This window comes from Phascolarctos cinereus, unplaced genomic scaffold, assembly GCF_003287225.1.
Source record: "Phascolarctos cinereus isolate Bilbo 61053 unplaced genomic scaffold, phaCin_HiC Scaffold_3;HRSCAF=262, whole genome shotgun sequence".
Taxonomy (NCBI): domain Eukaryota; kingdom Metazoa; phylum Chordata; class Mammalia; order Diprotodontia; family Phascolarctidae; genus Phascolarctos; species Phascolarctos cinereus.
The window spans coordinates 52,605,777-52,618,301 of record NW_027555736.1 but is presented as its reverse complement, the minus strand read 5'-3'; the positions used below and the strand labels follow the sequence as shown (position 1 = coordinate 52,618,301).

The window sequence follows — 12,525 nt, the reverse complement described above, 5'->3', positions numbered from 1 at the left end:
GCCTGGTACATAGCAGGTGCTTAATAAATGTCTGTTCCCTTCTTTACCCTGAGATAATTGCGCACGCGCACACACACACACACACACATACACACACACACACACACACACACACACACACACACCCACACACACACCCACCCCACTCATCCATCTCTGATTAGGTCTGACCTTGGTTTGGCTACCAGTTTGCTGAGTGACTCTATACCCTGGGTTGTCCCTAACCTGTACCTTGGGGTAGGCAGCTGGCCCTAGTTCTGTGTTGTGCTCTGTGTCTTCCTGTAGGCGTGATCTTGTATATACTTCTGGTGGGATATCCTCCCTTCTGGGATGAGGATCAGCATAAGCTGTATCAGCAGATCAAAGCTGGAGCCTATGACGTAAGGACATGCTGGGAGGGTCCTGACCATACCCTTAGTGTGGGCCTAAGGGGAGAAAGGGGTCTGGGGAGCATTGGGGTGTGGCCTTGTCCTGTCCTGTGGGTTACCTGTGGAGGGGTTTATGGTGCCCTCCCCTCCCCCAAACTCCGTGCCCGAGGCAGCAACTTACTTCTTAGACCAGAGAGAAGGAGAGAATCCCTGGAACCCTTCTGTTTGTCACTTAACAGAACCACATTAACTTCCCCCCATTTATGCTGCTTTCTTTCTTTCTTGGTCACGGAGTGTTTGGTCATTTGTGTTCCCAAGGCTTTGGAACACACACTACTTCAATCTTCAGTACTTTCTGTGTTGTCTCAGTGGACCAGATCCCATGGAGGGAGTTCAGTATGGGAAACCGAGGCAGGGAAAAGGAGTCCCCTTGCCTGATGCAGTACAGTGCTCATGTTTTCCCCATTTCTCCTTCCCTCATTTCCACTCCCCAGTTTCCATCACCAGAGTGGGACACTGTGACTCCTGAAGCCAAGAACCTAATCAACCAGATGCTGACAATAAATCCTGCCAAGCGTATCACAGCTGACCAAGCACTGAAACACCCGTGGGTCTGTGTAAGTGTCCCATTTCAGGGAGAACCGAGGCCCTGGCTAGACAACAGTAGGGTTCAATAAAGATCTGGGGGTTTTAGTGGACCTCCAGCTCAGTATCGGCTAGTGGTATTATGCCACCACCCCAGGAAACCTGTGTGTATTCTAAGATGAGGCTTCTCTATGTCCCGTACTAGCCAAAAGATGTCTGGAGGTCACGCTTAGTGCCAGTTGCCATATTTTGTGAAGGAAATAATCAAATCAGGGATATCCAGAGGAGAGCAGTGGTGAGGGGAGCCTGCAGACTGTGTCATAGGAAGACCAGTTGAAGGGATTATTTAGACTGGAAGAGAGACTTATAGAACAGCTATCTAAAAGAATTTGAAGGGGTACCATGTGGAACAGGGAGTAGCTTTATTCTGCTTGGCCCCAGAGGATAGAGGTGGGAATAGTGGGGGCTGGAGGGGCGGGGATTACAGACATGCCAGTTTAGGCTTAGAAAATATTCTACCAATTAGAGCTATCCAGAGATAATAGATTGCCCCTCAAGGGGGTGGGATGAGGTGGGGAGTGAATAAGCATTTATTAAGCACCTGCTGTGTGCCAGGCGTGCAAAGTTTGGCTTTACAAATATCATTTCATTTGGTCCTTATAACAGTCCTTAGAGATCAGTGCTGTTATTAACTCATTTTATAGTTGAGGAAACTGAGGTAATTAGAGATTAAGTAGCTTGCCCGGAGTCACGCAGCTAATGCATATCTGAGGCTAGGTTTGAACTCGGGTCTTCCTGACTCCAGGCCCAGTGCCCTATCCATTCCTCTACCTAGCTGCCCGTAAAAGTGACAACCAGATGATTGTCTGTTGGAGATGGTGTAGGGATAATTCTTTGTCACATACAGATTAGAGTAGATGTCTTCTAGGGTCTTTTCCAACGTTGGGATTCTGGATTCTACAAAAGGGCATTTCTTCTCTCTAGAATATTCTCTTTACTAGATGACCAGTCACCCTGTGATTTGGTGGTATTCTTGACCTGGGATTCTTCTTCAGTCTTAAAAACTCCGAGTAGCATGTGGCGGATGGTTCTAGCAGCACCTGATCTGAGTTGACATGCTCTGTATTTGTTAAATGAGAAATACCTTGCTCATTTAGAACTTAGCTCCACGAAGACCTTATCTATTGAGAATAAGGCTGAGAGCTGGCACCAAATGCCCCATCCCCCCAAAAAGGCTCATGGGCAGCAAAAATAAGAAACGTAGGAGAGGCTCTCTGTCAGATCCTGTTTACTTTTACTCTGTGCACAGTTGGAGCAAGCTTTTAATTATTTGGTTTCTAAACTCATAGCGGAATTGAAGTAGTAAATTAGAAGAGGAAACACGTGGCCACGGGCAATGGAGCTGGCAACAGCAAGCATTTATTAAGCATTTATTAAATGCCTACTATGTGCTAGGCACTGGAGAAAGATTAAAATGAAACTTGTCATTGCTGTTAAGGAGTTTATATCCAGCTTGGGGCTAGAACATTTATTTTTACAGATAAGTAAATAAGAGAGAGTTTGAGCAGGGAGAATGTGCCTTCAACTAGGGGGATCAGGGCGACTTTCTTTTACTTTCTATTTGGAGGCAAACGAGATTAAGTGACTTGCCCAGGGTCACATAACTGTTAAGTGTCTGAAGCCATATTTGAACTCGGGTACTCCTGACTCCAAGGCTGGTGCTCTATTCACTGGGCCACCTAGCTGCTCACCTTCTGCAGGAGCTGGAACTTGAATTGAGTCATGAAAGAAGCTAAAGATGTCACAAGGTAGAGAGGAAGAAGGAAGGCATCCTAGGAAGGGGATACCAAGGTAGGAGGAAATGGGGTACCAAGTTCAAGAAATAACAAGTGAGCCCAGTTTGACTGGAATGTAGAGTGTGTGAGTGAGAGGGATGAACGTGCAGTCAAACTGGAAAGATTCTTGAGAAGAGAAGTGACCTGAGTTTTAGGGAAGATCCTTTTAGGTAACTGGATGGAGGCTGAATTGGAGAGAGGGGAGCCTGGAAGCCGAGAGACCATTTAAGAGGGTATTGTACTCATGCAAGCCAGAGATGATGGGGTCCTGAATGCTAGAGATGCTGGTGGGGGAAGAATTGGCATGACGTGAGGGTTGAGGAGAAGGGAAGAGTTGGACGTGACTCCAAGGTTGTGAACCTGAGGAACTAGAAGAAGAGAAGTCTCATCGGCAGGGAAGTTTGGAAGGGAGGAAGGAGTGTAGGGAATGAGTTGGGGGTTCCATTTTGCCCATGTGAACTTGGACAGGTCAGTTACTTTCTTGGAGCCTCAGTTTCCACCTCTGTAAAACAAGAGGGTTGGACTAGATGGCCCCTGGGTTCCCTCCTAGCTTTAACTCTACAGTTGCCTGACTGGAGCCCCGAGTGTTTCAGATTGTGCTGAGCTGTTTGGGTCCCTCGCATGGGCAGGTGGCACGTCTAGGGCCCGGACATCTTCCAAGAAGAGCCACCAGAGTTTGAGTATGAGTCATGGGAGGGAATGGAGGACTCCAGTGCTGTGCCTGAAAATGTCATCAGAGTGACCCCACAGTCCTTAACAAGGAAAGCCTCACGTTTCCGGCTCTACCGTTCCAGATTCCCGAGTAGGATTGGGGGAGCTCTTCCTGTTTTCTGTGGGGAACTTGAAGCAGCTAGGTTTCAAAATGGATAGAGTTCTGGGCCTCGAGTCAGGAAGAGCTGAGTTCAAATCCAGCTTCAGATACTTATTAACTCTGAGACCCTGAGCAAGTCATTTTACCTCTGTCTGCCTCAGTTATAGCACTTGGAGTGGTGTTTCCCACATGTTATCTCATTTGATCCTCACAACAACCCTAGGAGGTAGGTGGCGTTGTTATTATTATTCCCATTTTATAGATGAGGAAGCTGGGGCTTAAGAGACTTCTCTAGGGTCACATAGCTAATAAATGCCTAAGGCAAGATTTGGACTGGGGTCTTTCTGGCTCCCGACTGAGTGTTGTATCTACTATACGCCGTAACTTCCCTATGGGAAACAGCTAACAGGCCAGCATGACTGTAGTAGAGAGTGTGTGAAGGTTCGAGAACATTATGACATAAGACTAGAAAGGTAGGTGAGAGCCGCCTTGTGCCAGGCTTTAAATTTGCTAAGTGAAAGACTTTGTATTTTGTCCCAGAGGCAGTAGGAAGCCACCAGACATTTTTGAGCATGGTAGCGATCAGAGCAGGTCTGCAGTTTAGGAATCTTATTTTGGTGGCTCTTTTGAAGATGGATTAGAGAGGGAAGACCCTAGAACCAGCCTCAGTTATAGTAATCCAGGGGAAAAATACTAATGCCCCAAACAAGTGTAGAGTCTCTAGGGCTGGAGGAAAGGTGATGAATAAGGCAGATGTTGTGGATGTAGAATAAAGATTTTTTATTTAAATTTTTGTTGTTTTTAATTTTATTTTATTTTTGCAACTGATTAGATATGAGATGATGGTGTGCTGGGGGCAGAATCAAGTTTGCCCTCAAGGTTGCAAGCTTGGGTGACCAAAAGGGTGATGGGGCTTTTCACGGAGATCCAGAAGTTAGGAAGAGGGATGAGTTTGGGCAGAAAATCACATGGGTGCCATTTTGGGCACGTGGATTTAAGGTGCTAGTGAACCATCTAAGCAAAGATGTTCAGCAGGCCATTTGTAAGAGAGGACTAGCATTCGGCAGGATGAGAAGGATTGAATATGTAGATTTGGGAGTCATCTGCCTAGACATATTAATCAAAGCAGTGGCATCTGACCGATAGAAAGTGAGGCCAGGTCAGAGCCCTGGGGGACACCCACATTTGGGGGCCTAGAGATTGATGCTGATGTGGAGAGGAGCCTGAGAAGGCACAGTCAGACAAGTGGATGGCCAAGAGTAAACAGTGCCACGGAAGCTTAAGGTAGAGTGTAGTATGTCCAGGCTGGAAAGGAAGGGGTGGTATGCAAGGCCAGAATATGCGGAGGATAAATGTAATGAGGGCTGAGATGAGGCCACTGGTTTTAGAAGTTAAGAGAGTGCTACTAACCTGGGATCGAGTCTTTTCTCCTGTCTGGGCCTCAGTTTCCTCATCTGTAAATTGAGAGAATTGGATTAGATGAATGCTCAATGACTCTTCCAGATCTGATGGTCTGTGGTTCTTGAAGTTCATTATTAACAGACTGTCCTTTCATTGCTTTCTGTCTCCTGGGAACATTTGAATACCCTCTGGAGGCATCATTAGCCTACACTGTTGTTTATTATTCAAACTTTTATCATCCTATAAAACTTGCATTTGTATAATGCATTATCTAAAAGTACTTTCACATTGATGATCTCATCCTGACCTCAGCAACCCCATGTGCAGTAGTGAGGGCAAGTATGATTATGCCCATTTTTTGGATGCCTGCTGAGCACAGTGTCCAAGGCACAATGGCATTCTTTCTTGTCTGGGCATCGGAGCGAGGAAACTTGGCTGGAGTGCCATATGCAGTGCCAGTGCATTCTCTCAGTCAAAAGCATTGGGTGAACCGCCTTCTCCGTTTGTCTTTTCAGCAACGTTCTACAGTGGCCTCAATGATGCACCGGCAGGAAACTGTGGAATGTTTGAGGAAGTTCAATGCCCGGAGAAAGCTGAAGGTGAGTTGATCCCCCTTCTCTCACCAGCTAATCCAGCTGCTCTGTTACATTTAGCAGTTTGGAAAGTTGAGGAGTTGGGGGTGGTGTGGGGTATGGTGGCCATGGATCGCCCAAAGGCCAGTTTGTGATGGTCATAAGAGTTGGAACTAGGCTGGGATGACCAGGGCTTTGTCCAAGGTGCTAGTCTCCCTGGGGAATCTTATCCCCGTTCTCAGAAGTCCTCTGTTGGACCTGCACTAAGAGGCTCTATGAGGGTTCCATTCCTGTGACGCTCGGTTCTGCCCTCATCCTGCCCTCTCTGCCCCCAAGAGGTGGTTGGTCAGTTCCTCTTGCCGTGGCTCACTCCCTCTGCACTACCAACAGCCTCCGTGGCACCGTTGTCCTCTGTATCCCTTCCCACCCCTCACCAGCGTGACCCTAAGTTGGGGAAAGAGCTCGGCATAAATGTCCCTAAACCTCATTGTACCAATCATTTATTCCTTTTCTTTTCTCAGGGTGCCATCCTCACAACAATGTTGGTCTCCAGGAATTTTTCAGGTAAGTTTCTAGCCAGCAGGGCATTTCAGTCCTTCCAAGGTGAGTTGGGAGGTGAGGTTGGGTGGGGTGTTCTCCCCTCCTGTTCTCAGACACCCGAGACAAGCTATAGCTTTTTGGGATTAACAAAGGGCATTGGCCTGGGTTTGGCCTTCTGACCCCATAAGATCTCCTCCAAACTAGGATGTTCAGGCTACTTTGCTTGGGTTTAGACTGTCTAAAGGATCTTCCCTAGCACATCTACACATTAGCACCCCTGTTTCTTCTGGGGTTAGCCTAGCTCTCTCTCTCTCTGCTTGAAAATCTTAGTTGACTCTGGTTATCAAGGAGAAGGGGGTGGTGGGAGCTGAAAGAGGAGAGAGAAGCTAGGGGAGAGCTAGGAAGCTCTCCCATAGTGAGAGCTTGAGTCAGCCTTCACTGCCAGCTTGCTGACTGAGCACATCTAGACCCGTCAGCCTGTTTTCCTAATCCGTGGCAGGAGGCGAGCAAGCCCAGCCCACTAGCCCAGAGAGATTATGCTAGATGTCAAGCTCTTTGCAGAATAAAGTGCTTATTACTTTCTTAATGATAATAATTGTAAAGGAGAGAAGGAATGGAGGGAGAGGACAGAACCGGCTTAATGATGTGAGTGTGTGGGAAAGACGGGAACATAACTGAGAAATCAGCCTCCATGTTACCATATCCTATGCGTCTTCTTATCCTGTGTTATCACAGGGCTTCTGGCCCAGGGCAGCTGCAGGGAGTCCACCCGGCATGGCAGGGCAGGCTTAGATGAAAAGGAGAGTGTCCTTTCTCTCCAGATGCTACTAATCATGCCTCTTTGGGTCAGGAGTTTCCTCTCTCTCATTCATTCCTCTAGGTTTGGGGTTTTTTGGGGTTTTTTTCCCTTTTCCTCTTAGTTCCATTCTTTCTCTCACATCTCCTGCTGCTTAGCGATGTCAGCCTGCTGTAATATACTCAGTGGAAAACTTGATAGGAGGACATTTCAGAAAGCACTGCCCACTGACCTCAGGCAGAATGGAGTTATACCCTTGTTCTGGGAAGAATAAAACCATGGACTTTTAGGGTAACAGTGCATGAGAACAACCAGCCGTGGAGCTTAGCAAGAAGATGTCTGGAGGGTTAGGGAATGGCCAATGACCTTAAGGCCTTTCTGTCACTTTGACAATGGAATATTACCTTCTTTGTGTGTTACCCTTGAAGCTGTTTCTGGCATATTCTTGAGATGAGGGGTGAGTTTGACAGCCCTATGAAAAATGGAACTGAGGGCTAGTCTAGCTGATTTCTGCTAGGGATTTAAACTAGACTCCTACAACCTGGTTCTTAGCCCCTAATTACTCAGTACTTCTGATGCCCAAATTTGGTCATGCTGAAATTACTGGACGGTCCCAGTGGCATTTTTATGTTGAAGTTAGAGCCATAATTCTGTCCTTTCTCATGTCTTGAGGGTACCTTCTGGCCCTAGACCTCCCATTTAGGGTCAGCTCCTCTGTGCTGCCTTCTAGGGTAGCCAAGAGTGGCTGATCCCCTGTGGGTTAGATTCTTGGTAAGGACAGGGAAGGCATTTCACGCTGATCCCTGAGGAGCCTTAGAATTTTGCTGTGTCTTCTGTTCTTCTGAGTTCTCTCTACCCCATAAGCTGCCTTGTGCAGGGGAGATATGAGACAGAAAAGCAGCCCTGAACTTGGCATTGAGCTGACCCACTGGAGTCAGTCCCTCAGGCTGACCTCTTGCTGACCTCTTCTTACCCTAGTCCCTGGAATAAGTATGGAGCAGATCCTGTCTTCAGGGGCTCCCATGAGAAGAGATGCTTAATATTCCTAATAAGGGAAAGACTGTGCACTTTTCTTGATTAGAAGCTGGAATGAATATAGATCAATTAAATCTAGATTAAGTATTATTGCCCACTTTGGGATAGGTATTTTCTCAGGTATTACTAGTACAAAGACCAAAACAAAAAGGCTTCTGCCCTTAAGAATTTTATGTTCTACCAGAAGGCTACCAGATGTACTTGGATAAGTTATAGGTATTTTTGAGGCAGGAGAAAATTCTAACAGGTGGGGAAATCCATGAAGGCTTCCTGGAAGAGGTAGCATTCAAGCTAAGTCTTAAAGAAGGGGGAAGGATTCTCAGAGGCAGAGATGATGGAATAAGTTGCAGACACAAGAACCAGCCAGTTTGAATGGGTGCAAGTAAGACATGGAGAATTAAATTTGGGGACCGGCCAAGAAGCTGGTTTGGCTGGGATGCTACTTATCCTCTGGACCCGGGGATCTTGGCTAATTGTAAAATTGGGGTTTGTGCTGGTAGGAATCATTTGCTTCAGTCATTTGTTTCTTTTTGGAGCGCTTGTCCCTGGGGTGCCGTCCGCTCCAAATTTATATGCTTAGAGAACCAGCGTCCTCTGCCTAACGAGGAGGGCATCAAGGAGGGAGGAACCAGGGAGACTGGAGATCCCTGTCTAGGACTAGGTCCCTGATTAAGCATCGACAGCGTGTGAGCTGTGACTCTTCCTCGGAGCCCTGGGGGCCAGGGTTTCTCCAAGGTTTGGAAGGTGGTGGAGCACAGGGGTTGGCTTCCCTCCGTCTAGCATGGCCCCCAGGGAGGCCGTCGGACTTCCTTGCTCAGGCATTAGGGAAGGAAGTTGTTCTCTAGGTAGAATTCTGTTCCCTCTCACCTCTGTCCGGTTCTGAGCCCACACCTAGAAAATCAGCATGTACCCCGTTTTCTGGGGCGTGGACAGGACACGTGGTTTCTGTGGGTCTTGTCTGTCTCCAAAATGAGCTTGTTGTGTGTGGGGTACATTGGGGGGCAGGGTGGAGCCTCTTTCCATGTGGTGGAGTTTTGATGTCCCATCCCACCCTCTGCCCTTTCAAAGACCTCCAGTCCTCCATGCCACCCACTCTATTTTGCCGAAGGGCAACGGTTGCCTTGTTGCCCTTCCCCCTCAGACGCTCCTGCTCCTCCCAGCTCGGCTGGCTTGGCCACGATGCCCTTGGCCCTGGTGTGCGTGGGCTGTGAGTGGGCTCCCTTCTTCTTGCCCACGTCTCACGCTCAGGCATGCTAGCTGCTGATTGGCCACTGTGGCTTCGTGGCGGCTCTTAGCACTGAGAGATTGTATCCCCTCAGTTGGCAGGCAGAGCTCCGCCCCCGCCTTGGCCGCTGTGAGCGCCGCCGGCCTGGCCGGGCAAGGTACGTGGCATGAGTCCTCCCCGCCTGCCTGACCCAGCCCTCTCCCATCCTACCAGGAGGGGCCAGCATGTCAGGCCCACTCACCAGGGAGGTGCCACCCATGCTTGCTGGCTGAGATTGGCATGCAGAATGGACCACCTAACCTGGCATTGTCAGTGCACTGGCACTATTGAGCCCACTAACCAGCTCTGCATGCTGGGTGCTTGCTGACTCTCAGGGGGCTGTAGCCTGGGGGAAATGGAGCTAGGCAGTGGCAGGCATTGCCTCTAGACTGCCTGAGAACTCGAGCTGCCTGGTACATCCTGGCCAACAAAACACTCATGGCGGCAAGGGATGGAGGCCGTTCGGGTAGCCCCCTGGGGCAGCGCTGGGTGTGGCATAGAGCCTACTAAAGTAGCTGCGATGAGTCCCAGGTTCTGCTTCTCAAGAATCCAGAGAGCAGACAGAGCATCTCAGATCCAGAGCTCTCGCCCCTCCTGGGGAAGAGAAGGGACAGGTCGGTCCCACTTCCTAAGGAACAGGCCGTATCAAAGAATATTCCCCACCCCACCCTGCAAGCATTGATGGGTCAGGCTAGGGTGTATCTATGGCCTTATGGGAAAGGGCCCTGGCCTCATCTGAGATGCAAAGGACTCCTAGCTCTTGCCCGCTGGGCTCAGAATGTATAATGGATGAGGGCAGGAGGGTCATGTCCCACCCTGAGAGAATAGCACAGACGGTGAGAGCTGGTCTTTTGCCCCTTACATTCTGCACCTGCCCATTTTTCAGCCTCCCCAACCCAGCCTTCTCAGCCAGCCCCCTTCCTTAGGTCTTCCAACATAAGAGCTCACTGCTGCTCTGTCCCACCTGAAACCTCTCTGAGATCTTACTGTTCGGCCAGTCCTTCCTGTTCTCGTTGGGCAAGGCAGCGAACCCCTGGGGAGATGGTTGAGTGAGCTGGGCTTATATTAAACCAGGTGTACACATTCCTGCCTCCTTGAGGCTTAAGCCCCTTTGTGACAAAGTGCTCGTTTTCCTCCTGTAGGCTGGTCTCTGTCGGTGTCTGTGTGTATGTCCCTCTGTTTGTTCCTTTTGTGCAGTGTGAATCTCTTTATCTCTTGATGAAGCCTTAGAAATCTTGTGGCCTCGGAGCATAGCAATCCTGAGTTTCTCAGTAGAGCCTAGGGAAAATTGGGTGTCTCGCTGTCCCCTTCACCTCAGCTGCTTGGCTCGTAAGGATCTGGGTTAGATGTCGTTGGAGAGAGTGCTCCGAATTAACGGTGTCATCCCTTGGTGGTGGGGGCCTTTTCTGAATGATGATTTCTCCCCAGAGATGGAGCATTTCCTAATGTAAGGCAACAGAGGTAGGTCCCAAGGCGGGTGAGATTTGGGGCTCAGTAGGTCCCAGATCCCAGCACCCAGTGAGTTCTGATGCTGCCTCCCCTCTAACCAAGGTGGACCAAGACGGACATTCTTCCATGGGGCAGTTGTACTCTGTAGGTTCTGAGGACTGGAAGGATGTCAGAGGGCGTGGCTGAAGCTACACCTCTGACAGGCCCAAAGTTCTTTTGGTCCTTCCGTCCTACCACGAATTCACATTGGAGAGAGAGTGAGAGAAGACATTCATGCTGCGAGAATCCTGATTTTCTGCTTTGTCTTCACAGCTGCCAAAAGCCTGTTGAACAAGAAATCAGATGGAGGTGTGAAGGTAGGTCTCTCATCCACTCCTTGGGCCAGAGACTCCTGCTCTGACCGCACCTACTGCAGGGGCTTCTGTCATCTTGTTCCCTCTCTCTTCCTAGGATCCCACACCTGGCTATTTTCCTTCTAAATCAAAGTTCTTTTCTGTCTTAAGGCTGCAGAGTCCAGTGGGCAGAGGGAAAGAAAGGAAATGATGTTTCTCCTCTAAGGGACTTGGAGGCCACTCATCCAAAATGGCGTCACTTGGGAGAGCCTAAGAGCTGAACCCTAAACCCTGCCTCCTCTGGGAGCTTGTCACCTTCTTCTTTAAGATGTTCCCCTCTTTTTTTTTTAGGTTACTTGGTTAATATCTTTAACTTCCTCAGTGTGATTAGGTATTGCATAAAATAGCAGAGACAGATATGTGGCTGTTTGATTTCCCCCACACACACCCACCCCATTCTGCCCTTGGGTGAATCAGTTTTCCATGCAGAACCAGGAAAAGGAAAGTAAGATTGGACCTTGAGAAGCCCAGAAACCAACAAGGGGCCTCAGTAGGATGGATGGGTGAGGAAGGGAAAGACCAACTTTATATATTGATGGACTCTTAGTTGAGGTGGGTAGAGGGGAGACAGCAGTCAGAAAGTTAAAAAATTCCAAAGGTATGGCTTTGTGCAGAAAATGGTAGACCATAGTGATGGTTGCTGTGAAAAAATTCAACCCACAAAACTGCCCAAGTGTATAAAATGTTTGAACTGGACTTTTCCCCTAGGACCTGTATGTGCGTCTACATCTGAGATGTGAACGTGTACCTCTTCCTCTTTCTCGTTCTTTTCCTCTGCCCTAATTCTGTGTGCTTGGCTGCTCCTGTGTATACCTACCCCCAGGAAAGGAGGAGTTTGGAACTAGAGCCTACCCTTTGGACGTATCAGAGTAGGAGCAGACGCTGGGTAGGAAATGGGAGAAGTAATGAAGGAGCCACAGGTGTCAGAGGGGAGGACAGGCATTGGCTGAGGAGAGAGATTTGAGCTTTGTTCCCTTGGTAGATACTAGATAAAGTCCGAGTCCTTAACTGCGGGGCTCTGTACAGAATCACAAAAGAAGCACGAGGTCTGGCTTCCCCTTAAAGACATTTGCTATTTAGTCAAGTTGGTGAACCGCCTGCACGCAGAATGATTATGTGAGAATAGTCAGGTGACTCAGACACACCAGGCGAGACAAACAGCTGGAGGAATCACATATATTGATCTTGACATTCTTGTTCTAAGGGAGACCAGAAGCGGAAAGGAAGTTGCAGCTGAATAGGATAGATCTCAGGCTGTCCTTGGCTAGGCAAACAAAAGGTTTGACTGAATTGGTTTTAATGAAGGATTGTAGGGAATGGGACCTGTCACTTAAAGGGATACGTGATCAACTCATTTCTAGCACTCAATGATAAGTATTTGCCGAAAGGCAACCCCAAAGACAATGGCAGCCAACGCATCATCGCCAAGAATGAGCAGAAAGAGAAATTCTGTGATTTAGGTCTGAAATCACCATTT

At 48.6% G+C, this 12,525-nt stretch overlaps 1 protein-coding gene across 31 annotated transcripts in view; it reads left to right on the top strand.

The window, feature by feature from the left end:
* Window positions 1–12,525, top strand: part of CAMK2G (calcium/calmodulin dependent protein kinase II gamma) — a 61,570-nt gene that overhangs the window by 31,935 nt on the left and 17,110 nt on the right. For 20 of the 31 annotated variants that reach the window (XM_021006050.2, XM_021006049.2, XM_021006046.2 and 17 more), the window contains exons 9-14: window positions 286–380; window positions 863–985; window positions 5,516–5,599; window positions 6,094–6,136; window positions 9,263–9,325; window positions 10,969–11,012. In XM_021006050.2, the coding sequence (XP_020861709.1) occupies window positions 286–380; window positions 863–985; window positions 5,516–5,599; window positions 6,094–6,136; window positions 9,263–9,325; window positions 10,969–11,012 (452 nt within the window). The remainder of the gene's footprint in view (window positions 1–285; window positions 381–862; window positions 986–5,515; window positions 5,600–6,093; window positions 6,137–9,262; window positions 9,326–10,968; window positions 11,013–12,525) is intronic. The other 11 variants (XM_021006052.2, XM_021006048.2, XM_078150846.1 and 8 more) reach the window with 1 other exon arrangement.